This window comes from Grampus griseus (genome assembly GCF_964374135.1).
Source record: "Grampus griseus genome assembly, chromosome: 12".
Classification (NCBI taxonomy): domain Eukaryota; kingdom Metazoa; phylum Chordata; class Mammalia; order Artiodactyla; family Delphinidae; genus Grampus; species Grampus griseus.
The window spans coordinates 27,658,254-27,685,485 of record NC_139006.1 but is presented as its reverse complement, the minus strand read 5'-3'; the positions used below and the strand labels follow the sequence as shown (position 1 = coordinate 27,685,485).

The 27,232-nt window shown below is 41.3% G+C and overlaps 1 protein-coding gene across 2 annotated transcripts; it reads left to right on the top strand.

Moving 5' to 3' along the window:
• Nucleotides 1–645: 645 nt before the first annotated feature.
• On the top strand, nucleotides 646–23,036 carry SEH1L (SEH1 like nucleoporin). Of its 2 annotated transcripts, none has more exons than XM_082668512.1 (9): nucleotides 646–864; nucleotides 3,406–3,456; nucleotides 6,555–6,701; nucleotides 9,510–9,721; nucleotides 15,269–15,367; nucleotides 16,878–17,018; nucleotides 17,887–18,044; nucleotides 19,265–19,415; nucleotides 22,266–23,036. In XM_082668512.1, the coding sequence occupies exons 1-9, from the start codon at nucleotides 754–756 to the stop codon at nucleotides 22,465–22,467; spliced, it is 1,272 nt and encodes a 423-aa protein (XP_082524638.1). In that variant the 5' UTR covers nucleotides 646–753; the 3' UTR covers nucleotides 22,468–23,036. The 2 variants fall into 2 exon arrangements, with proteins under 2 accessions (XP_082524638.1, XP_082524639.1); XM_082668513.1 differs by having other exon boundaries at nucleotides 20,666–22,409.
• The last annotated feature ends 4,196 nt before the right edge of the window (nucleotides 23,037–27,232 follow it).

The following is a 27,232-nucleotide window of genomic DNA, read 5'->3' as shown; positions in this document are numbered from 1 at the left end:
CAAACCTTCACAGATAGTGAGTACTTTCTCTGGAAATGAGTGTCTTTGACCTCAGAGCAGTTACAGTAGTTCTTAGTTATCATACCTGCAGCTCACAGGTTTGGGAGTTTGCCTCTGAAAGTACCAATAAAATCTTACTATTTTTAGTGGGGGGCGCAGGGGGGAAGGCAAGTGAAGGAACTAACGGCAAGGCTAAGCCATTTCCGCACCTCCCGGGGTTGGTGTGGGGGGCGGGAAACGGCCGGGCCCACCCGCTACGTCTGGGAGCCCGCGCTCCGGCCGCCCGGAACAGCCCCGGACACACGCCCCGTCCGCACTGCCCACTCTCCGCGCCCACTCTCCGCTCCCACTCCCGCCCGGCCCGGCCCGTCTCCCGGGGACACACGCCCAAACACGGACGAGACTGACTCAGGGCCGAGGCCCGCAGACGACAGTCTTAACCTTCGCATTCTCCCCAATTTCCACACTTGGTCAGAGAGTCCTCTAACTCTCCTCAGGGTACAGGCAGCGCCGCATCCAAGAGACTGACCGGCGTCCCAAGAAGTCCAGTAGCCACGGCCGCGCGGGGTATGACGGGGCGGGGGCGGGGTCCCGCAGGGTATGATGGGCCGGGGGGCGGGGCGCGGCGCAGCCGGGGCGCGCGAGCGGCCCGCGGGAAGCACAGCGGTGCGCGCCCCGGAGCCAGGTCCGGGTGGGCTGTGGTCCGCGCGCCGCCGCGCCGTCCTGTTGGAGGAGGGAGGGGCTGGCGCAGCCATGTTCGTGGCGCGCAGCATCGCGGCGGACCACAAAGATCTCATCCACGATGTGTCTTTCGACTTCCACGGACGGCGGATGGCCACCTGCTCCAGTGACCAGAGCGTCAAGGTGCGCGCGGGGCCGAGCCCGGAAGGAGGCGGGAGCGTGCGCGGCCCGCTGTCCGAGCGGAGGGGCGCGTGGAGAGTGGACTCTTCCCGACTTGAGGCGCTCTGCGGACACGAGGTCCGGAGCCCAGGCCGATTGGCGGGCGCCCTCCTCCTAGTTATTGTGGAGTCAACGCCGCCTGGGCCGCCTCCGCGCGGTTGCGGGGGCGTGCGTGCGTCACGGGGGCGTGCGTGCGTCATGGCGGCGTGCGCGCTCCTGTCGCGGGGGAGGCCGAACGCGCGGGGCAGGTCGACTCGCCAGGGCCGCCCGGCTGGGCCCCAGGCGCCGTGGCATTGCTCCTCGTTGGTCAGGCTGGGACCCGGGTCGCGGGGGCGCCGGCACAGTGGGTGGGGTGAGCCGGCCCCCGCGCACCGCGGCCCCTCCATCCGGAGCGGGGTCCCGGGACCCCTCCCCGCCGTCCGCCCGCTCCTCACAGAAGTGCCGGGGCGGGGGGAGCCGCACGGCCGGTCTGCTCCGTACGCGACGTCCTCGCGGGCGGGTCGGAATCCACTTCCCGGGCTGCAAGCGTTGCGAGGCCCAGGTTTTCTCACCCACCCCTCCGCCCGCCCCGCCGTGGGAGTGTCGCAATAATTAGCGTCCGTTAACCGAGTGGGTTTCCTTATCCGAGTAGACCTCAGCCTCTAAGTCACTAGGACCTAGTGGGTCGTCCAGTACGGAGCTTTTGTCTGTCGTGGTGTTGCAGTGAAAATCTTCGTTAACCCAGCTTTTTATGTTTTCTGGATGATTTCCTTAGGCTCATTACAGTAGAGAAATTAGTGAATATTTTAAAAGTTTTTGAGAGTAATTGGCAAATTAGCTTTTTGCAGGTTTGTACTATGTTACAATACTGCTGGTGAAGAGTATCAGTGTGATAGTTGTCCGTGTCGGGCATTATCATTGCAGTTTTTTTTCTTTAATTATTTTTTATTGTGGTAAGGTACACGTAACAGAATTTATTACCTTAACCATTTTTAAGCGTACAGCTCAGGGGTATTAAGTATGTTCATATCTTTGCCTCCATCTCCAGAACCTTCTCATTTCTTACTGTCCCCGTTAAACATAACTAGCCGGTCCCTCCGGCCCCCGCCCCTGGCAGCCACCCTTGTACTTTCTGTCTCTGAATGTGGCTATTCTAGCGGCCTCATTTAAGTGGGATCTTACAGGATTTGTCTTTTTTGTGACTGGCTGATTTCACTTAGGATAATGTTTTGAAGTTCATACATGTAGCATATGTCATAATTTCCTTTGTGAAAAAGGGAATGTTTAAACTTAAAAACTTTTTTAAAAGGCTAAAAATATATATTGCATATACCGCATTTTACTTATCACTCATCTGTCAGTGAAGTTGGGTTTCTTCTACATTTTAGTTGTGAATAATGCTGGTATAAATGTGGGTGAACAAATATCTCCTTGAGGCCCTGCTTTCAACTCTTTGGGGTGCAGACCCAGAAGTGGAATTGCTGGATCACATGGCAATCCTATTTTTATTCGAAGTTTTTTGAGGAGCCACCATACTGTTTATCATTACACTTTTTTAACACAGGTTAAAATGTCTTATTGTAATCTGTATTTTTTGTTGGTAGTAATGTTGAATGTTTTGTTTTTGTTTGTTATATATACAATTGATCCTCATTATTTGCAAATATTGTATTTGTGAATTTGCTTATTCTTTAAAATTTATTTGTAACCCCAAAATCAATGCTTATGGTTGTTTGTTGACATGAGCTGGGTGGCAAAAAATATTATAGAGTTGTCGGATGTGCATTCCCAGCTGAGGTTGGACAGGTGACACTCTGCCTTATGATTCAGGCTTTCATAATGTAAACAAGCATCCTTCTCATTGTCTATTTAGTGTCACATTTTTCACATTTTTGTTCTTTTTTTGGTGATTTCCACTGTCTGAAGTGGTCCCCAAGTGTAGTGCTGCATAGAGTTCCCACAAGCAAGAAGGCTGTGATGTGCCCAATGGAGAAAGTGTGTGTTAGGGAAGCTTCATTCAGACGTGAGTTATGCTACTGTTGGCAGTGAGTTCAGTGTTATTGAATCAATAATGTATACCAAATACGGTGTTTTTAGACATACACACATAAAACAAGGTTATGTATCGATTGGTTGACAAATATATTGTGACCAGATGCTCCTGTGAATCTCACCTATCAGTATTTTCCTCAGGAGGAGTGGTTTGGTATTCGCCAATTTACTGCTTACAGTGACATTCTAGGACATAACTAGGACATAATGGCTATAAGTAACCAGACTTGACTGTAACTGATATTGTCTCCATTAACTAGTAGAGCAAAGGTTCCTTGACCCCAGTGCTCAGCACAGTGCCTGACGTATCCAAGTTTCTCAATAAATATTTTGTTGAATGAGTGAATGTTTACTTACTGATTGTTTTCTTTTGTGAATTTATGTTCCCCTCCTTTGCCCTCATAGTGACTAATGTTTATGTTTTTCATATTAATTTGTAGGAATTCTTGGTATAAAATATCTTTTTTCTTACAGGTCTGGGATAAAAGTGAAAGTGGGGATTGGCATTGCACTGCTAGCTGGAAGGTTAGTATTTATTTTTACAGTGATTTGAAAGAATTGAAACATTTACTATTTAGTAGCATTAGTGACTTGCTGTTCAGCTTTGAGAGAATTGTAAAATTTATATCTTTTACTTACATTTTTTTCACTATTAAAGTAACAAATACACTTCAGAATATTTAAGAATAAGAAATCTGAAATTCTGTATCATTCTAACCTAATTATTTTTTGCATCTCAGTATTTCTTACCTTTTTCCTTTATATATTTTTTAATAGTTGTGATGTTTTGTACATAGTTTTATTTCTTGTATTTTAGAAGTAATAGCTTTACCCAGGTACATTTTTATGTATCTTGAGAATCATCAATTTTAAATGTACAGTTCAACGAGTATTAGTAAATTTACACGGTTATGCAACCATAACCATAATCTAATTTTAGAACACTTCCATCAACCCTGAAGTTTCCCTTGTGCCTTTTGGGGTCAATCCTCGTTCCCTCGTACTCCCCAAGTAACCACTGAACTATTTGTATAGTTTTACTTTTTCTAGACATTTCATATAAATGGAATTCTACGGTATGTAGTTCTTTGTTTCTGCCTACTTTCCTTAGCATGTTTTTGAGGTTCATTGATGTTGTGGCATGTGTCAGTGGTTCGATCCTTTGTAATGCTGAGTAGTATTCCCTTGTATAGATGAAGCCACATTTTATTTATTCATTCACTATTTGATGGACAATTTGATTGTTTTTAGTTTTTGGCACTTATGAATAATGCTGTTATGAACATGCCATACAAGTCTTTGTGTGGACAAACGTTTTCAATTCTCTTAGATATGTAGGAATAGAATTGCTGGGCTGTGTATGTTTTAACTTTCTTGAAAACTGCCAGACTCTTTTCCAGAGTGCCTGCACCATTTTATATTCCACCATCAATGTATGAGGGTTCCAGTCTGTCTTTTTGATTATAGCCATCTTAGTGGGTGTGAAGTGGTGTCTCACTGGGTTTCAATTTGTATGCCCTTAATGATTAATTATGTTGATAGTGTTTTCATGTGCGTATTTGCCATTCATTTATCTTCTTTGGTGAAGTGTCTATTCAAATCTTTTGTCCTCTCCCCTTTTTTTAAATTGAGGTGAGAGTCACACAACGTAAAATTAGCCATTTCAAGTAAACAAATAAATGTGAATGCATTTATTACATTCACAGTGTTGTACAATTACTACCTCTGTCTAGTTCCAAAACTTATTTTTATCACTCCAAAAGGAGACTCGTATTTCTTGCTTTTTAGTTTAACAGCATGTTTCATAAGTACTTTGGTTTGTTTTTAAACATAACTATAGCAACAAAACAAATATAACAACAAATATACCCTATTTTGTTTAGCTGATGGATATTTAAGTTGTTTCCTTTTTATTGTTATGAACACCTTTGTGCAATCCTTATTCTTTAGTTAGATTGTGCTTTACTGGGAATCTAACATTTACCAGAATCTCAGTGCCCTAGTGCATCTTTTACTTAATAGCCTGTAAAAATAAGAAAGGTGAAATGAAAAAGACTGGACAGAACAAAGGATAAAAAATAAGGGTGCAGGGGCTTCCCTGGTGGTTGGGAGTCTGCCTGCCGATGCAGGGGACGCGGGTTCGTGCCCTGGTCCGGGAGGGTCCCACGTGCCGCGGAGTGTCTGGGCCCATGAGCCGTGGCCGCTGGGCCGGTGCATCTGGAGCCTGTGCTCCGCGGCGGGAGAGGCCACAATGGTGAGAGGCCCACGTACCGCAAAAAAAATAAAATAAGGGTGCAGGGACTTCCCTGGTGGTCCAGTGGTTAAGACTCTGTGCTTCCACTGCAGGGGGCATGGGTTAATCCCTGGTCGGGGAACAAAGATCCTGCATGCCGCATGGCACGGCCAAAAAAAAAAGGGGGGCGGTGCAAAGTTTACCATTGGATGATGACACTGTTACCATGTAGAAATTATTGGATTATGAAAGTGTTCTGAGATTATTGAGTATAAAAGTGTTAGATTGAAACAGATTTTGTAAGCATCATTGGTGGACTGGTGCTTGTTGTCATACATTATTTTTACTGGAAAGCACAAATGAATTCTGTTGATGTGAAATGCTTTAAGACTTTTCTGCCTTTTTTTTTGTCAACAAAAAGTTGGATAATAGAAATTTGAACTAATTTGACATTTTTCATCTATAGAGAAATGCTATTGAACTTTAAATTATTTCCTCAGAATACAAGGATTTGGACTTCTCTATATTTGTTCTCATTGCCTCTTTTCCTAGAATAGTCCATTGTCTAGCCAGACATCAGAATCATTTAAGCATTTTGTTGCTATGGTTTCTTATACTGTCAGGCTTTTGGAGCATATAATTTTTTTATTTTATTTATTTATTTATTTTGCGGTACGCAGGCCTCTCACTGTTGTGGCCTCTCCCGTTGCGGAGCACAGGCTCCGGGACGCACAGGCTCAGCGGCTATGGCGTACGGGCCCAGCCACTCCGCAGCATGTGGGATCTTCCTGGACCGGGGCACAAACCCGTGTCCCCTGCATCGGCAGGCGGACTTTCAACCACTGCACCACCAGGGAAGCCCTGAAGCATATAATTTTGATTACTCTTATTTATCAGGTGGATGTTTCCTATAGAGGAAATTTGCAAGTAAAAAAAAAAACAGTGGACTGATAGAATCTCTGTTTAAAAGCTTTGTTAGGCTAAACTCTGAACCAAGTCTCCAACTATCATTAGCACGGAAAGAGGTCAACTTTATCCAGCTGGATTTTTCTTTATTAGTAAAATGTTAGAAGAATTTGACTCTAGAAGGGCTGCAATCTTAAGTACAGAGTATCTTCTAAACGTTAAAAGTGCTAGAATTGAACTTTTTTTTGGCTGCGCTGCACAGCATGCAGGCTCTTAGTTCCCCGGCCAGGGATCAAACCCATGCCCCCTGAAGTGGAAGAGTGGAGTCCTAACCACTGGACCACCAGGGAATTCCCTAGAATTTAACTTTTTAAATGTTAAATTGAATAGCTTTCTCCTTTTGTTGAAGTAAAAATACCTGTATTCTGTTTCTTCAAGTGACTAAACTCAGCTTTTTTCATCTTTTGCTTTTTTAATTCCTCAGACACATAGTGGATCTGTGTGGCGTGTGACATGGGCCCATCCTGAATTTGGACAGGTTTTGGCTTCCTGTTCTTTTGACCGAACAGCTGCTGTCTGGGAAGAAATAGTAGGAGAATCAAATGATAAACTGCGTGGACAGAGCCATTGGGTGAGACATTTGTTAGTGGTGGGTTGGTGGGTGGGGAACATGAGCACCCGAGGAGCAGTGGTCTTTCCAAGAACACTTCGGGGTGGTAAGATTTTCAGTCCCACCCACCCTGACCTCCAGGGAGGAGAGAGGCGCTGGGGATTGATGTAGTCACCAATGGCCAATGAGGTAGTCATTCACGCCTGTGTAATGATGTCTCCATAAAACCCCTATAGCAGCTGTCCTCAACCTTTTTGGCACCAGGGACCCGTTTCGTGGAAGATGGTTTTTCCACGGAGAGGGCAAAGGGGGATGGTTTTGGGATGATTCAAGCACGTTACATTTGTTGTGCACTTTATTTCTATTACTATTACATTGTAATAATAAAATAATGAAATAATTATACAACTCAGCGTAATGCTGACAGGAGGCGGAGCTCAGGTGGTAATGTGAGCAACGGAGAGCGGTTGTAAATACAGACGAAACTTCACTCGCTTGCCTGCCGCTCACCTCCTGCTGTGCGCCCCGGTTCCTAACAGGCCACAGACCGGGACTGGTCCATGGCCCAGGGGTTGGGGACCCCTTCCCTAGAGGACAGGGTTCGGAGGCTTCTGGACTGGTGAACACCTGGAGATTTGGGGAGAGTGGTGCCTGGAGGGGGCGTGGAAGCTCCACACCTGTCCCCAGCCTTGGGTATCTGTCCCCAGCCTGTGCGTCTCTTCCATGTGACTGTCCCTGAGTTACACCAGTCAGTCAGAAGCACAGATAACAACCTGGGTTTTCGACTGGCATCTGAAGAAGGGTGGTCTTGTGGGACTGAACTCTGAGCTCGTGGAATCTGACGCTATCTCCGGGTAGTTAGTGTCAAAATTGAGTTGAATTCTCCTTGGACACCCTGCTGGTGTCAGAATTATGTGGGGAACAGCCTCTACCCCCCACCCCCACCGGAATTGGAATTGTTACCAGAAACTTTTACTTCTTTAGGGAAATGTCTCTTCAAGTCCTTTGCACATTTTTTTTTTTGTTGAGTTGTAGGTAGGGGTTCTTTAAGTATTCTGGATATTAATTCCTTAAGAGATACATGATTTCCAAATATTTCCTCCCATTCTGTGATTTGCCTTTTCACTCTCTTGATAGTGTCCGTAGGTGCACAAAATTTTCATGAAGTCCAGTTTATTTTTTTCTTTTGTTTCCTTGTGTTTCTGGTATCATAAATCATAGACAAATTCATTGTAATGGAGACTTTTCCCCAAAGTTTTCTTTTAAGAGTGTTGTAATTTTAGTTCTCATGTTTAGGTCTTTGATTCATATTGAGTTAATGTTTGTACACGGTATAAGGTAAGTATCTAACTTCATTCTTTTACATGTCAATATCCAGTTTTCTAACACCTTTTATTGAAAAGATTGCCTTTTCCCCATTGAATGATTTTGACATCCTTGTTGAAAATCAAGTGACCATATATGGAGAGTTTATTTCTGGACTCTATTCCATTGGTGTCTGTCTATTCTTAGGCCATAACAAATTGCTTTAATTACTGTAGGTTTGTAGCTTGCATACTATTCATATTGTTTGACATTTTTTTTTTCAAATGATGGGAGGGGTTGGCCTCATTGCCTTTGCACCGGGGCCTTCCTCAGGCAAACAGTTGCTTAAGGGCAGGGGAGCAGAGACATTTCTTGAATAGAAAGGATTTTTCTAGCAGTCAGTCTGAGATGGATCAGTTAGCATCCTATAGGTTGGGTTTAGGAGTGGTGGCATAGAAAGGATTTTTCTTCGAACTTAATTATTTGTCTTTAGTTAAATCCACTGTCATTAATACATTTAATATTTCAGCATTCGTGTTATTAATTATTCAGTGGTGTTTTTAGACAAACGTTTGCAAAGATGCTCTGCTATCTTTGAAGTTTGATATTCTTTTGATATTCAGACACCTTAAGATGTATTTTAGTAACCATAGACAGTAAACTCTTGATTTCTAAATTTTATTGACATTTTCAGTCAAAAATCATCTCATCTAGGTGCCAGACAGTAACTGGTACATGCTATGCTGGGATTCTCTAATTACCAGAATGCCAGCTTCGTACCATTCGCTTGGTCTCTACTACATGCCTTCTTTTAAAAGTGGATGGTAGCGGTCTGAGTAGGACTAACACTTACATTTGATGGAAGAAGTTTCACACCTTCCATTCTGCTGTTAAAGAATCTTAATTCTTTTACTTTGCGGCCTGCTTTGTATGACAGAACTGCTCATATGAAAATTCTAACATTTTCTGGTTTACTGACCTATCTGCTTAAGAAGAGAGTACTTAACCTAATTTAATAAAGTTAGACTTCGTAAGGCCTTCTTTCTTCTGCCATAGAGGGAGTAATTGATTATAGGTCACTGGTTTGTTACTGATTGCTAGCTGTGTATGTGGTACTTTGTTAAGTGCTTTGGAGGAAATTGAGGCCCACACAGGTTTTGAATACCTTATTCAAGGTTATATACCTAGTAAGTGGCAGAGGAGTTCTGTGTGATTTCAGAGCCTGTGTTCCTTCCACTCTGCCATCCTTTTTTTTTGTATTTAATTTATTTATTTTAAGATGTAATTTATTTTTTTTAAATTTTTGGCTGTGTTGGGTCTTTGTTGCTGCGCGAGGGCTTTCTCTAGTTGTGGCGAGCAGGGCTACTCTTCCTTGTGGTGTGCAGGCTTAGTTGCTCCGCGGCATGTGGGATCTTCCCAGACTAGGGATCGAACCCGTATCCCCTGCATTGGCAGGTGTGTTCTTATCCACTGCGCCACCAGGGAAGTCCCTGTATTTAATTTAAATTGTTAATTTTTTTTCAGGTCAAGAGGACAACACTAGTGGACAGCAGAACATCTGTTACCGACGTGAAATTTGCTCCTAAGCATATGGGTCTTATGTTAGCAACCTGCTCAGCAGATGGTATAGTCAGAATCTACGAGGCACCAGACGTCATGAATCTCAGCCAGTGGTCTCTGCAACATGAGATCTCATGCAAGCTAAGCTGTAGTTGTATTTCTTGGAACCCTTCAAGGTATGCTTACACAGCAATCCTCTGGTGATATAAGCCTAGTAATTATTACACTTAGCATCAGATGGTTTATTTTTTTGAAAATGCTTTTCTTAAGTAGTCTTGTTCATTATTTTTTAAAATGTATATTATGTAGAATAAAAATTCTCCTTTCTCCACCCTGTCATGTGTCTTATACCCCTATTTCTACTCCACAGAAGAAGCCAACCACTGTAAATATTCTGGTGCGCCTTCTGGACTTTTTCCATGTATATAAAATAAATATTTAATAACAAATATTTAATTTGTGTGTTTATAAACACACAAATATATGCAAATACAGGTATATGCTATCATGTACAAGTGGACACAAAACACACAGACATGTTTAGACATAACATTTTCCTTTCATGCAATTTGCCTTTTTCACTTACAGATACATCATGGGCATTTTCCCATGTGTTAGTATAACTAGTTCTTCCTTACTCCTTTAACTGCTGTATAGAGTATGATTCTAAGACTGTATCATAGTTGATTTTTATTAAACTTTTTAAAATTAAAAGAGTAATGAGTCACCTGATAAAAAAATTCAAATAATCTAGAAGAGTACAAAATGAGAGGTAAAAGTTCCCTTACTCCCTAAAAACAAATGCTGTTAGTAGTTTTGTTTTTAGATTTTAATTCTGGTAGTCACTATTTTATTTTTAAATGATTTATTTATACCTTTGGTTCTTGCTGTGTTATCTTTAGACAGTATTTATACTCATTCTGTGAAAGATGGCTTCAGCACATTTACAAAGCTTTCCACTTGTGAAGGTATGACAAGGTATTTTATTTGTGGAAGTGTTAATAGTTGTTTAGTTGTATTGGTAATTATCTTAATTTTAAATATTTATTTCTCTAGTGATTTATCAATTTTTAGACTATATATTGACTCACCTCTCTTTTAAAAAAGGGGAAATCAGCTTTTTTTTGCTTCTACCACACATTCACCCTCCCATTTCCTAATATTTTGTTATATTGCTTATACAGTGACAAGATTTACAATGTTTGTATTTACGTTTTGTAAACATTTAATAATATTAAGTTATATGTGTTAAGTACACATATAAGTACTTTATCTTTTGACTACAAGTTGATTCTAAATATTAAGTAGCAACCAAATTTATAAGACTAGATTATGTAAATATTCATTACAGACATAAATGTAATCTGTTTCATGAAAACTTTCGTTCACACAGAATAATATGGCATTAACTCCTGATGGGTGCTCTTTTCTCTTTACTGATTCCTTTACTTTTGGGTTATACTTGGCTGTCACAATTTTCTTATCACGAGTTGCCTTTGGATTTTTTGTTTTCATTTTGGTCACATACCTCTTAAAGTAACTTTTTTTCCTATATGGGATGGATGGCAAGCTTTCTGAATTCTGGCATACCCAGAAATGTCTTAATTTTTCTCCATGCTTAATTATAGTTTGACTAGTTTTAGAACTTCGGCCAAGTTCCAAATGTAAGAGTTTCGGCCAAGTTTCAAATTACTATTCTTGAATCTTTTAAACTTTAGGTGGTGAGATGTCTGAGGTCAGTCTGATACTGGATCTTTTGTAGGAAGACTAGTCTTTCTGGAAGATTTTAGGATTTTGCATTACTACTTTGAGTTGCAAGTATATTCTCCGAGTTTGTGGTTCGTCATTTTGACACTATCATGACTTTTGATAGTCTGCAGAAAGTTCTGAATTTTAATATAGCCACACTTAACAGTCTTTCTATATTTGTTATAGTGCTTTTTGTTTTTTTATTTGAAAAATTCCCCACCTTGATGTTGTCAAGTGTATTCTGAAAGGTTTTTGGTTTTGCCTTTCACACTTGGGTCATTAAAACTCCTGGAATTGCTTTGTATGGTTTAAGGTAGTAGAATTCTAAAATTTATATACCAGGATGTTTCCAGGTGTTTTTTCTTTTAAAACATTTTTCTGTTAGGGAAGATTTCAAATATACTAAAAGTATATAATAGGCAGAGCCTCAAATATCCATCACCCAGCTACAGTAATTCAAAGCTACTCTTGTTTAATCTGTATATGCCTCCCCACCTTCACAAACAAAACAAAACAAAAAAAACTGGATTATTTTTAAGTAAATCCAGACATACACTATTAGATGTTGGTCTATTTTGAATTCATCCTGCTTGATGCTTAGTGGTCCCTTTTAAGGTGAAGGTCCTTGTCTCAGATTGGGGATATTTTAGGATTCTTTGATAATTTATCCTTCTGTTTTCTCGATTCTGTCCTTCTGGAATTCATCTTTGATTATTCTTGGATTTACTCTCTATTTCTTTAAAATTGTTTGGAGATTTACTACTCTGTCTTCCAGATCTCCAACTTGTTCTTCAGGTGTACATTTTATACCATCCAGTGATGTTGGGGGTTGGGGGGAGTGGCAATCATTTTTAATTGTTAACTCTTTCTTTTTCTCTGATAACTCCTTTTTTATGCCTGTCAGTTTTTGTTACATGGATACAACATTTCTCTGAGGATCCTAATTAAAATTTTTATGTTTTTTGATTTACAGTCAAGTCTCCTTTTTTGCAGTAGTTATGTTCTATCAAGTTGCTGCAACACTGAATTAGCTAATACTGAGCCACCCCTCCCAGGGGAAATACAGGATTAGGTGCTACCAGCCTCTGATCACATTTTTGTTAACTGATCAGTACTTAACCTTGTTTTATGTGTCTTTCTGTCTAAAGCCACCTTATTTAGCATATATTCATTAACATTGAACTCAGCCAACAACACTAACTCACACTTGAATGCAGCTTTTATCTAACACAGGTATTTTCTCCATAAGGAACATCATGAACTTCTTGCTAAACTTAGGAACACAAGGCAGCACGTCAGCACTGCGCTTGGGGGCCATTTTTTTTTTTGCGGTACACGGGCCTCTCACCGCTGTGGCCTCTCCGGTTGCGGAGCACAGGCTCCAGACGCGCAGGCCCAGCGGCCACGGCCCGTGGGCCCAGCTGTTCCACGGCACGTGGGATCCCCCCAGACCGGGGCATGAACCTGTGCCCCCTGCATCGGCAGGCGGACTCCCAACCACTGCGCCAGCAGGGAAGCTTGGGGGTCATTTTAAACAGTGAAATCATCAACACAAAGAACAAAAATGCAGAAAACATGATGGTAAATAGAGTGCAAAGCAGGCACTGGTTTTTCAGCATAAAGCTGAAACAGGAAGGCCCATGAATGCCCTAAGTATTGGATTTTTGGTTTTGCAAATAAATTTTAGCAAGTAGGTCAGTTTACAAATGTAGAATCTGCATATGATGTGGACTGTAGGCTGTTTTATATTTTCTCAAAGATCTATTTTCTCAAAGAACTGTTTGTATGCCTTGGTCTTTAACTGTCACACTCCTTCTTTTTCTCAAGTGCATGTTAGTCTTTGCTCATGTATTTGTGAACAGGAGACTGTGATGGCTGCTAGAGAGAACTGGTGTTGGTATTTTTCTCCTGTTAGATGCTGTTTTCTTAACAGCTCATTCTCTTACTTAGGGGGTTGGCTGAGTTTTGACTAAGTAGGTGGAGTGGTTTGGCAGGGTTTCCTTGTAGGGCGACCAAGAGGGAGCTGGCAGGTGGGCATTACCCCCAAATTGCCAAAGTCAGGAGGTTTTGACTTGGGGGATAGAGCACTTTAATGTATTTTCTTCTTTCTTGTCCCTCTCCCTGCCGGCTTTGCAGTGCTACTTTATTTCAAGTTCATATCTCTCCTCATAAGTTCTAATCATCTCACTAAGATCCTTCTCAGATTTTATTTAGCCTAGAGCAGAGTCAGCTGCCACCCATGGGGGTCTTCTGATTGCAGATTATTAAATGAATCAATTCATGATTGCCCCATTACTCATTACTATTGGTTGATTGATTGATTCGTTATTTACTTATTGATTAGAGGTTGGAGCTGCTAGAATTTCCTCCTTAATGATAGTTGTTGAGCTCTTTTTCCCTTAGCATTTTAACTGTCTGATCTCCTTTTGCTTTCTGGAATCCTCCGGATTTCATGATTTCTGATGGCACATTCTGATTTCTGCACTGTTACAGTGTTATTTTTTCATCATTTCCATGGAGGCGTAGGAAGGAGATGCAGGTGATCAGTCTCCTGTATTCAGTCAGAGTTGGATGGTTTTGCTCACTGTTTAATTATGAGTCATATTTGGAAAATGGTTTAAATGTGATCATCTTATTTATGGATATACAAATGAGATAATCCTTAATTCAGGTTGTTATCTGGATGTTTCACAATTTAATTTTTAGAATATTTTAAAAATTTATATTTTCAGTAATTTTAGAATATATTACTATAAATGTACTTGTCCTTGATCAAATAAATACATTTGTGGAACATTGAAAAAAGAAATTTTGTGAGATATAGAAATTACTATAATTTACATCCCTTTGAATAGCCAAGAATTATAATAAGTAACTTGTAATTTTATTTTATTACTATAGGACTTTGTAGTTTACCTGGTATTTTTCTTTTTTTTTTTTAATTAAAAAAAATGTTTGTTTATTTGTGGCCGTGTCGGGTCTTAGTTGCAGCACTTGGGCTTCTCTCTAATTGTGGCGTGCAGGCTCCAGAGCACGTGGGCTAGTTGCCCAAGGCATGTGGGATCTTAGTTCCCCAACCAGGGATCGAACCTGTGTCCCCTGCATTGGAAGGTGGATTCTTAACCACTGGACCGCCAGGGAAGTCCCTACCTGGTTTTTTCCTTATATTAGGTGATGTCGTTATCAGATGCTTTAGTAATAAACACCTAAACGTTTTTTTTTAATTATCGCATTTTGTTTTCAGCTTTATGAAATTGGCAGATCACAATATCTAGATCAAAGGTTAAACAATACCTCTATGTCATGTTCATAGAGGTATTACTTAATCTGGATGGGGGAGGCAAAGGAAATCAATATCTAGGACATTAGACATAGAAATGAAAAAAAAAGATTCAACCTAGAGTCAACGTCAGTGGAGTTCACTCTCTTATTGCTTATCTTTTGCCTTTGTCAAAACGCAGTTGACCACAAATGAGTCTGGAGACTAGAGAATGACAGGCATGCCTTCCTGAGGGTGGTCTTTTTCTACTTTTCCTTCTCCGTCGGGGTGGGGTTCTTTTTGTACGAAGCATGTAAAAATCTTTTTGCCATGAATTTGGTCACCGTAAAATTACTTTTCATTCTATAGTTAATGACCAGATCTTTTAGAAAGAAAAATTCTAACGCCTCTTAAGTGTCTTTAAAAAAAAAATCTATTGACTGCTTGAAGCCTTTTGTTTTGGGAAAAGGACTACTTTCTAAGCCATAAGAAAATGTGGTTAAAAACAAGGTGAAAGCCCAGTGTCCTCAGTCCCCAGGCTGAGAACTCAGGGGTACCCCTCCTGGGTGTGTGGTGCCGGGCGTGGCAGGGGTCTAGTCCGCAGTGACACGCTGACTGGTGGGTTGCATGGCTGCTGAACGCATTTTTAATTCTCTGAACTAAATGTGCATTAACTTTACAATTATGTAAAATATCTTTTACTTTTCCTTTCTAGCTCTCGTGCTCATTCCCCCATGATCGCTGTAGGAAGTGATGACAGCAGCCCAAACGCAATGGCCAAGGTTCAGATTTTCGAATATAATGAAAACACCAGGTCAGTACTGCTTTGGTTAAGTTATTGTTCTGAATTGCATTTAATTTTTTAAAATGTTATTTCTTTATTCATTAACTCAGTTACGCATTATTTGTCACATATTTACTGATTTCCTATGATACGCTAAGTTCTCTGCTCTGGTAATATAAAATTGAGTGGTGTAGAGGAAAAGGTAATTGATCTCCCAGTATGTACCGTCATGAAGGGAAAACAAACAAACAAAAAAAAGGTGAAAAATGGTGATGAATTTTATAAACTGGGAGAATCAGGATGTTCAGAGATTATGCCTAGGGGGAGGGGGCCAGGAAGATTCATTCAAAAGGAGACCCATAGGGCTTCCCTGGTGGCACAGTAGTTGAGAGTCCGCCTGCTGATGCAGGGGACATGGGTTCGTGCCCCGGTCCGGGAGGATCCCACATGCCGTGGAGCGGCTGAGCCCATGAACCATGGCCGCCGAGCCTGCGTGTCTGGAGCCTGTGCTCCGCAACAGGAGAGGCCACAACAGTGAGAGGCCCGCGTATCGCAAAAAAAAAAAAAAAAAAAAAAAAAATGGAGACCCATAGAATGAGTAGAAATTAGCCAGACAAAGAGGGCAAAACATTCCAGATGGAGAAAACTGCATGTGTTGAGAGAGAGCCAATATATTTTCGCTGTGTTTGGAACATAATAGGTAAAAGGGAGTGTGATGAGAAATCTGGAAGGCTTATACCTGCAAGACCTACTGTTCAACGTTTAATTTTTATCTTAAGGGTAATGTGAAGCCATTGAAAGACTTCTCAGTTGGAGAATAACAGGATCAGATGGTAGTTTAACACTCCCGAGGTGTGGAAATAGACTTTGTTGTAGCTTCCTTTATCATCACTTAAAAAACTCAATTCTTGCTGTTGTCAGCTTAACTTTTTTCTTTACACTCAAATTTTAGGGAATTCAGGTACCCTTTTTCTTAAAAAAGATGTTAATGGCTAACAAATCAAGATCTCATTCTAATTAAGTTTTAGTTACTCTGTTTTAAGCTAAACTTAAAAAAAAAATTAAAGGAAGAAACCTGGGAGGTTATATTACATTCCTAGGGCTGTCAAAGCAAATTACTACAAACTGGTGGCTTAAAAGAGATGTTTCTTTTCAGAGTTCTGGAGGCCAGAAATCTGAAATCAACGTGTTGTCAGGGCTGTGCTGCTTTCAGACTCTTTCCTTGTCTCTTCCAGCTTCTGGAGGCTCCAGGAGTTCCGTGGCTGAGCTGCATCACTCCAATCTCTGCCTGTGTCTTCACATGGCTTCTTCTCTAATGTCTGTTTCTCTCTCATCCTGAGATCCTTAATTGTATCTGCAAAGGCCCTTTCCGATAGGTCACATTCACAGTTTCTGGGGATTGGGGCTGGACATATTCTATATTGCAGAGATAAACGCTACTTCATTGTGAGCAAGATGGAGAAAATGGAGATACCTAGACATGTGGATTTTTAAAATTTTCATTTCTGATAATTCTAACGTAAATTGTTTTTTCATTTAGGAAATATGCAAAAGCTGAAACCCTCCTGACAGTCACGGATCCTGTCCACGATATTGCCTTTGCTCCAAACTTGGGACGGTCTTTCCACATTCTTGCCATAGCAACCAAAGACGTGAGAATTTTTACATTAAAGCCTGTGAGGTGAGTTTTTGAAACAATTACTAATTTGAAAGTTCTCTTACCTCTTGCTTATTTTCATTTGTGGAGGAGAGTGTAGAGGCAACAGTGATCTGAAGAATGGATTCTTTTTTTTTGGCGGTTCGCGGGCCTCGCACTGCTGTGGCCTCTCCCGTTGCGGAGCACAGGCTCCAGACGCGCAGGCTCAGCGGCCATGGCTCACGGGCCCAGCCGCTCCGCGGTATGTGGGATCTTCCCGGACCGGGGCACGAACCCATGTTCCCTGCATCGGCAGGCGGACTCTGAACCACTGCGCCACCAGGGAAGCCCAAGAGAGGAGATTTATGTTTTCTTAGTTGTGTTTTATTTAGGCAGATACTAAAATGAATTGGATCCTCTGAATATAATTGCACTCTATAAATGTTTGAAGGAATGAGAGGTGGCAGTCTACTTAGGGAAAATTAAATTAGAACTGAGACATTCTTGTGAATAATCTATTTAGCTTTAACTTTGGAATTGTGAGTTTCTGTTCTTTTTCTTTTCTTTTTTCCTTCTTCTCTCCTCCTATTCTTCCCTTCCTACTACTTTTTCTTTTGAAATTAATCATTGTCATCTCTTTTATTCCTCAACTTTTTGGGGGGAATAAAATCCTCTTTAGTCACTTAATATCTTTTATGTGGTAGGATCATGCCAGGTACTGGGGAATCAAGTGAAAGTGACATGGCCCATCTCTCAGTAAGCTATGGAGGTTGGGGGGCAGGTATGGATATGACATTGATATGGCGTGTATGTGAGACCATTTGTATTTTTTAATTTAGAACGGTGAGTGTGTGTGTGTGTGTGTGTGTGTGTGTACACTCAGAATTCCTCAGGAAAATTTTTTTATTAACAGGAAAGAACTTACTTCCTCTGGTGGGCCAACAAAATTTGAAATCCATATAGTGGCTCAGTTTGATAATCATAATTCTCAGGTCTGGCGAGTGAGTTGGAATATAACAGGGACAGTGCTGGCATCTTCAGGAGATGATGGCTGTGTCAGGTTGTGGAAAGGTAAGATTTCATTGGAGGAATTGTTGCTTTATGATGCTACTTTAGAATTTTCACTTAGAAATGTAAACTCTGAAGTATTTTGAAAAAAATTATCTTTCTACAGTTACTTTTAAATTAATGTCTCATATTGTGTTGAATCTTTATTATTCTACCTAGTTCATAGCAGTAATTGACTAATTGAATTGTTTACGTTTCCATGTGGAACAAAGTAAAACTAACTGTAACAGAATATACACTACCTCCAAAGATACCATTTGCTATGTGTGTAACTTGTGGGACTTCTCTACAAACCCAGGATATAGTCATCTCTTATTTGATTAAACAATTGCTTTAGCCAACAAGCCCTTAAGAGAAGAAAAATCCAGTATCTTCCCCACTTCTTCTCTACAGCTCCCAAAAGTTAGAGAATCTTGAGGCCACTGATTCTAAAAGTTTCTTACAAATGCCAAGCAGAGGAAGTGGTCTGGACAGTCGACACAGACTGTGGGTGCTGTGGCGTGGTCTGCACTTCTCCACGGATGTTTATCCACTGGCTCTGTGTACCACTCTAGTCGGTGGCGTCCCATCTTTAGGATTCGAAGTTACAGCTTCGTTCATTTCCCCTGAGGAGTTACTGTTCCCAAACTGCAGTTTGGCTGAGTCTCCTGTGGTCAGCTTTAGGCTGTGGTAGAACCAGCCCAGGTGTCCCTTTCCTCAGGGTCTTTGCTGCCCCGTCCTGCCTAACTTGGACTTCCTGAGCTCAGTGTCTGCAGTGACCAGTTTTGCATCCAAACAATTAGGCCAAGTTGGATAAGCCACTCAAACCCCAGAGGTTCTGTTACCTACATCCATGAGGACTTGACTTGTACTCGCTGAACTGAGACGGTGACTCCGTTACCCACACATCAGAACTGAAATTCATTATAATGAAGACAGAATTTTATTTTGATATTAACTTAATGTAATAATGTGGTAGCTTAGAGAATTGTCTCTGTTAATATTTATCTAGTAAGGAAAGGAAATGGGTGGTGAGAGCTTTGTTTTTAAATTAGTATTTCTTTAAAAACTTCAAAAAATAATTGTTAAAATTGAGATATATGTGTTTCATTTAAAAAAATGTCTTTACCATTTATCCTGAGAGATATGTAGCCTGTAGGTCTCTTTTATTTCTTTAATTGTAGATTTGTGCCCTGGAACATAGGTATTAGTCATGTTAATGAGTTTGACCATTTTCCTTTCAGCTAATTATATGGACAACTGGAAGTGTACTGGTATTCTGAAAGGTAATGGGAGCCCTGTAAATGGGAGCTCTCAGCAGGGAAACTCAAATCCTTCTCTAGGTTCAAATATACCAAATCTTCAGAATTCATTAAATGGATCTTCTGCTGGCAGGTAGGCTGTTTTGTGAGAAAACTAGAAATTATCTTCTTTTTAAATCATTCTGGTAGCCATACTGAAGGTGTGTTATTTCATGGATTTTAAGATTGAATCAAGAAATTCACACGTAACTGTGGCACTAGAAGAGAAGGAGGCACTTTGGTAGCTCTGTATTTGGCTTATTACTTGGTCATAATATTTACAGGTAGGTTCTGAGGCCGTTAAACAAACTCAATTATATGCTGAAATTTAGTGGTCTTCCAGAAACATATATAATTTTGAAGTAATGAGATGAAGAGGAAGTTTGGGACAGTACTGAGGATCGTAGTCCCAGATGAGCATTAGTGTTGCTAGTGCTGGTAGGGTGGCCTTTGAGTCAGGTTAAGCTGAAATTTTAAATAAAACACACAAACTAAAGCTTTGTAAAAGTGAGTAAATTAAATGTTTTTTGTGTGTGTGTTTAAAATTTTCATGGAGATTGTAAGAGGATATGGTAAATTCTGAGTTCTTGATTTTTAGAATTTTTAGTATATTTTAGATTCTCAAAGAATGTTTAGTGTTATCTAAAGAGTTGTCCTTTTGTTTTCATATTCAAATTTCAATTTGTAAGGTAAAATTATTTTAATATGCCTTTGTGAATAATTTGGAATACTATTTAGGAAACTTCAAAGCACAGCCTTAACAAACTGTCACGTGGTTGTCCTGTTGTCAACTTAAATGAAAGAAGAGAATTGTATTTTAAATTTCCTCAACTATTTTTTTTTTTTTGCGATATGCGGGCCTCTCACTGTGGTGGCCTTTCCGGTTGCGGAGCACAGGCTCCGGACGCACAGGCTCAGCGGCCATGGCTCACGGGCCCAGCTGCTCCGCGGCATGTGGGATCTTCCCGGACCGGGGCATGAACCCGTGTCCCCTGCATCAGCAGGCGGACTCTCAACCACTGCGCCACCAGGGAAGCCCTCCTCAACTATTTTTGTATTGTTATATTTTTATAAAGGAGTCCTGCTTTTTGATTTTTAAGTATTTGCATGAAAACAACTTCAGGTCACCATAGAAGATATCAGATTATAAAGATTATTCCATGAAGCAAAGATACTAGTGTTAACTTTTTTTAAAAAAATCTGGTTTTTGGTTGCTGCCTGTACTGCACATTTTCTTTTGTAAAGAGCTTTGAAGTTTTGATGTATTCTTATTGTGCCAATAACCATGTGTGTTAGATCTGTGATGCATTTTCCCTTCTCCATTTGTATTATGTCCTTTAACAGAAAGCACAGCTGAGTACCAGCTAACTGGAGTAACTTTGCTGTTTTGCTGCTTGTTGCATGCACACAGGAATGGGAAGCAAGCTCCTTTTCCCCTTCCCCAGCGCCGTTTGACCTCTCCCAAGATACACCAACAGCCTGCTTACTACTAAACGCAGTCCAAAAGGCCTTTAAAAATACAGTGTATATCATTTTTTTTGTGCTAGCCAGTTTATTGACATTATTTGAAACTTTTGAAATATAAATGGAGAGGCTTTTTGTTGAGACATTGTCACCAAAACAATTTTTTGAAATGTTTCTGAAATGAACATGGGTTTTAAAATTAAAGGATTGTTACCATCCTCATTGCTAGTTGGGAGGAGGGAAAATATCACTCTATTCCATCTGGAGACTATATATAGACTTACGTCTTTTATTTTCTAAAACAGTAAGCTAAAATGAATTTTTATAATTTTAATTTGAAGATTGAATATTTTTCATAAAGATTGTTTTGAGTGCTAATTTGTTTACCTTTTGTAGAATTGGTTTATACATGATATTATTCAGTACAACTCTGTTATTTCTTTGTAATGTTTAAAAAGTATTAGTGAAGGAGTGAGAGAAGTAGTAGTGAAAGTAACTTGACTGTACAGTTTGTAGCCGAACAACATTTGGTATTGCTTCATTTATAATTTAGAAGTAAAATGAAAACATCTTTGTAAGTTTTCAGTTCATATTCACTAAAGAGATAAATGTTTCTAATATGTGCTTGTATATTTTTATGGTGTGATTTCATGGCTTAAGGTTTCCTTCAAGTCAAAATTTGGAAACATAGTATAAGAAGCAGATAAAACTCTGCTAAAATTGTGCATGCATGTTAACCTCCACATTCCATGTCCCAGGATTTTCTTAATTTTGTTGGCTGCTTCATTTAGTTCATATCCTCTGATAACAAAGCTATAAATCTTTTTTTGAGAAAATGCTAAAGTATTACGGGTAAGTTTTAAAATGGCAGAAGAATAACAATAGGACATATTTTTGAGCCCTTTTACTTATCAAAATTTTGTACTAGTCTTTTTGCAGAAAAACATCTAAGTACATTCAAAGATTGTGTTTCTTCAAAAGTATGTTGCAATAGCTGGCCATACTATGTGAAAGTCTATCTGAATTGGTCCTCAGTATCATGTATGCACTAAAAAATGTGCTGCTGCTACAAGTGAAGTGTTGCTTAAAGAAAAAGCTTATTTGATTTGTAAATTACAGGAGAGCATCAATATGTTTCTGAGAGACTAGAAAATGTTTTAAATTATAAAATTAATGTCTTTTTTGTAACATTCATACTGATAATTTTTTTTAACATTTTAAGTTTAACAGATTGTATTTCTTTTTTCAAGTTTCTATACTTGCTTAAATGAGCCTGATTTGAGTAAGGGTCTTGATTTTGCTATTATGTTCCGTTAGTTTTGGCATGAATATAGTAAAGCTTTTTTTTCTAGCATGTGTTTTTTCCTCTTTGGTTCTCTTTGTATTTACTACTTTTCTCTTTTTCTTCTGTTTTTTCTTTTTTTTTTTTCTGTTGTTTTTGTTTTGTTTTGGTGTTTTGTTCCTGTCTTCATTGTTTCAGGTATTTCTTTCCCCCTCTGGATTCCCCACGGGCTGGATCGAGATGGTCCAGTTATGCCCAGCTCCTTCCTCCTCCTCCTCCTCCTCCTCCTCTGATAGAGCACTCTTGCGATGCTGACACTGCCAGCCTCCAGTATCCTCACCCTCGCAGACGATCTCTCTCTCGGCCTCTTAATCCCTTACCTGAGAATGAAGGGGTTTAAAAAACACTGATTTAACACTTAAAGGCCTTATTCAAGTGCTTGTAAATGCTTTCATTCCTGGCTTTTTGTTTTTCTTCATTTTCTTTCAGAAGATTTTTCTAATTTAGGGTCTGTCTTGCATGTATTACAACCAGAACATGGTGTTTGGAACCTAAATGTGTTTGTGCTTCTGCATCAAAGGAATATTTGCTTCATTGGTTGATAACCTTTGATGAAATATGAGATGTGTACACATAACATTAACTGTGAGAGTTACACACAATAGCTGACTTCAAAGTGCCTGTTCTGTACATTTTATTTTGAACTGTTATGGCGTTAAGTTTCTTATGGTTTGTCATACTGGTTAATGTGAAAGCATATCGTTATAGAGTTAACTTTGCCTTTGAGACATGATAAAAAATGTTTTTGATTTTTACAGGCTAATGTTGCAACTGACTAGTTTGTAAAATAAATCATTCCTGTGTATAAAGCAGCAAAACATATTATGGACTGTTTGGTCTTTTTTTTTTTTTCTTTTAAAGGAAACTGCCTTTCACTACTTGGAATTATTGTTTAAAGCTTTTGTAATTATTCTCCAAGTAGATTATTTAATAAAATATATTTTTAAAGATATGAATCTGTTGCCATATAAAAATAGAATGTAGTTTATTTGATGGTTGGTAAAGCTTATTTATATCTCCTTAAAATATCTTATTGCTAAAAAAAGATCCAAACAATCAGAAATTAGGGGATGATCATGGCATTTATTTAGAAGGTAGAAAGTTAGTATGCAGACTAACATCTAGAATCAACAAATGTCTACTTGACATTTGAACTGCTATTTGAACAGCATGTGTGTCTATCAGCTGATCACACAGATGGTATAGTCGTTATAAATATATATTATAACTTATAATCTAATTTTCAAAGACACTCTCCTATCAATAGACACTTTCCTGTCAAACCCCTAGAGCTTCTTAACATGCAAAGGATAAAGAGCTTATAAAGTATATTGTATTTTAATTTAAGGCAAGGTCTTCCTTCTGTTAAAGGACTTGTTTTAGACCGGTAGACTAGTCGAGTTTCAAAGCAAGAGGTCTCACTTTAAGTCTGGATCTAGCTCAGAATTAAGAATTCAGGTCTTTTAGATTTCAGTCATTATCAAGGTACGTGGGGTAGGATGGGGTAATGAATTGAGACAGGCCCTCCCATTTAGTGAACATTGGGCATCTTCTATATGCAAGATACTGTGCTAAACACTTTGGGATATGTAAAAAAAAAACAGAAAGGTAGTCGGCACACATTCATTCTAGTGGGAGAAGGCATTTACAGAATTTACAAAGGGTAGTGAGGATTCAGCTTCATAAAAAAGGTTGAACGGTACAGGAGGCATTAAAGAAAGTGATTTATATGTCAGCAGGATTTGGAAGGGATGTGGGATTGTGACATGTTGGAGTACTTAAAGTGGAAGAGAGCGGAGTCCAGGGTGATGGCCCAAATGTAGAAGAGAACAGGGCGTGTGCAGGCAGAGGATTAAGTTTTAGTCCAATGAAAGAACAAGGTTCATTTGGGGAGCTAGTGGGAGATTAACCTGGACGCATACCTTGTGGTCACACTGTAGAAGGTGCTGGATATTGGAGGTTGAGGTGTTACCACTCAGAGCAGTTGGTAAAGGGAAGCCATGTGAGACGTCCGCCTTTCCTAACTGGACGGGTGTCTCTTCTAATTCCCCGGAAGGTACACTTGGCCATGGGGCCACTTCAAGCTCTTCCTGGAATTGGAGATTTGGAATTCACTACTTCTTCCTTTTCAGTTGGTCAGATAATAGCTAATGTTGCTGAGTGCCTCCACGTGCCAGTGCTCTTCTAGATGCAAGTTAACTGACTTCATCCTCACAGCAAACTCTGAGGCAAGTGCTCTGATTATCCCCGTTTTACAGATGAGGACACCTGCAGGTTTAAGCTCTGTGCGAGGCTGCACAGTTAGGAAGTGAGAGCATTGATATTTGGGCAGTCTGGCATCTCAGTGAAGGCTCTTTTCCTGCAAATACTTTGGAGTGTAGATCCCTGTCACTGTCAGGTTGCTGGGTGCCATGGGGAGACCTCCAGTCACTTGATCTTTATGAAGGAAGGACAGTGAGTTGGGTTCAAGGGATTCAGGGTGAGTGACAGTCTGGAACAGTGGACACATTCCAGCAGTTCACTGCCAGCGTGTGGCCATGGTGTAGGCAGAGCGTTGCTCATTACACTCAAATAGCATCCTTTCAGCTCTAGAGCTAAGGATTTGATTTGTTTTTCAAGATTCAGAAAATATTGAGATTTTCGCCATTTAATCTGTGTTCATTGAGTTTGGACACAGGTAGAACAGGCGTGGTTAAATGCCAAGGCTGGAAGGTTTCAAGAAGAGATGTCAAGATAACTGCGGAGACATCACTGAGTTTGATGGGAGGCCAGTCCTGATAAACTAAAACAAGTGTGGAAGTAGTACTCAGGGCCAAGCCAGAAACAGAATGAGTGACAATGAGGTGTGAAAGGAGGCAGTTAAGGATAGGAGAGACAGAGTGGTCTTTGTGTGATAAAATGGAATCAAGGAAGGGTGCGTGTCTTATTCATTTTTTAAAAAATTTATTTGTTTTATTTATTTATTTTTGGCTGCATTGGGTCTTTGTTGCTACGCGTGGGCTTTTCTCTAGTTGCAGAGAGCATAGGCTACTCTTCGTTGCGGTGTGCAGGCTTCTCATTGCGGTGGCTTCTCGTTGCAGAGCACGGGCTCTAGGCGCGCGGGCTTCAGTAGTTGTGGCTCGTGGGCTCTAGGCGCGCGGGCTTCAGTAGTTGTGGCTCGTGGGCTCTAGAGCGCAGGCTCAATACTTGTGGCGCATGGGCATAGTTGCTCCGCGGCATGTGGGATCTTCCTGGACCAGGGCTCGAACCCTTGTCCGCTGCATTGGCAGGCAGATTCTTAACCACTGAGCCACCAGGGAAGCCAGGGTGTTTTATTTTTTGCAGAGAGATGCAGAGTTTCCAAAGGCAGAAAGGAAGAGAGTGAAGAGGGCATCCAGGAATGATTGTTGAGCAATATTTTGGAGGAGGTAGAAAGTTGTGATAAGCAGATGTCTTTTCCTACCAGGCTAAAATGAGGAGTAGGGACTGCTGAAGTCCCAAGTGTGCATCGTCAACATTCAACAGCTATTCTATGGATGCAGTTAAAGAGTTAACTTTGTTAAAGAGGAACTGTAGGGAAGAAATTCTGAGATCAAGAAAAGTGAAAGGTGTGGTTTCAGTAAAGCAGTAGTTAGGACCTCGTGGTGAGCAGGCGTTGGTGATGGGACTCGTGGCCTAAGGAGAACGGGAAATAGAGGAAGATAATTAGGGACGTACCGTCTCATCTCCTCGCCCCTCTTCACCCGGAACCAACCTTACTGCGCCCCATGGGCGACTTGGTGTAGCGCGGACCCCGGGGATGACTTCCTAACCGCAGCACTGTCAGTGTAAACATGCGGCAGGTGACCACACGTCAGCATCCGCTCCCGTAGGGACAGTGCCAACACTTCCGAACTCGGGGTGTGTCAGATGCCTGGTCCACCCGAAGTAGTTCTCTGTGCTCTAGGCGAGTGCCGCTGCTCTGCAGCACCAGGTAAGAGAGGCGTGGCGTCCTCCAGTGGGCGAGGCGCCAGGTGCGGCGCCTTCGGGCCGGGCGCGGCTTCCCGCTTCAAATCCGGGATGCCCGCCCTCGTCCAATCAGCGGGCTCGTCCCTTCGCGCCGTCCAATCCAAAGCTGGCTTGGAGTCCCCGCCCCTCGGTCCGTGTGGCGAACCGACGTAAACCCCAGGGGCGCACCGTACGGCCGGCCGCCTTTTGGGGACGCGCGCACGCGCACTGGCAGAGGCGCTGGACGCCGGACCTCTCTTTCGCGGACTTTCTGCCGGCTGGGCGCTCGCGGCCGGCGTCGCGGGCTCGGTGAGGGGTCGCCGGGGGGCGGGGCGGGCGAGTCGGGCTGCCGTGAGAGCGGGGCCTCCGGGACTCGGGTCTTTTGTCCGGGTCCTGGTACCTGTCTCCCCAACGCGGCGCTCCCCGCTCGCGGGCCGGGCCAGGCGGGGGTGACGCGCTGCTGACCGGCGGATGCGGCCGCGTCACCGTGGCTCCCGGCCTCTTGCGGGTCGTTTCACGGAAAAACGGGAAAGGTGACAGTGTTTGAGGTCGCTTTGCTTTTGTTTTTTCCCGACGGCAGACTTTGTTCGCTGAAGCATGAGGTCCCTTTCGAGGCCGTCGCCTGGAGGACAGCTGTTTTCATGACAGTGTTTTCACTCGCTGTTATCATTTTGAGGTCATTCGACTGGAGTTTTTACTGCTCCAAGGTCAACTTTTTCTCCGGATTCCAGTTTTTAGGGCAGTTTACGGTAAGCTTTGAAAACTGTTATGCTAGATGCCTACCTAATGGTAAAGCGTATCTTAGAACGTTGGGGAAGTTTGACTTTGGCTTTTTCCCACAGCTCATACTTTTAAGTGTGTTCAGTTGTGCACGTAGGCTTCCAGTCGACAACTACAGCAGATGATATTTTATGTATCCAGGCATGAAATTAAAGCAATTAAATATCAGTAAACTCGAGCAGGATGTTTTGAAGTTACTGCTTTAAGGACATACCAAGAGGAATCCCAAAGCTGGCTGCTTAGTTCAAGTGCAGTAAAAGGAAAGATAATATTGTATTGTCCTCGTTTTAGATGAGGAGGAGGGCTGGGTAATGCAATAGGGACGGAAGTTAGGGCATCTTCCCTTCTAGGAAAACTTT

Coding starts and splice junctions, on each gene's coding strand:
- SEH1L (XM_082668512.1), top strand. CDS start 754: ATGTTCGTGGCGCGCAGCATCGCGGCGGACCACAAAGATCTCATCCAC. Junction 9,722..15,268: donor ATTTCTTGGAACCCTTCAAG/GTATGCTTACAC, acceptor TTTCCTTTCTAG/CTCTCGTGCTCATTCCCCCA. Junction 15,368..16,877: donor GAATATAATGAAAACACCAG/GTCAGTACTGCT, acceptor TTTTTCATTTAG/GAAATATGCAAAAGCTGAAA.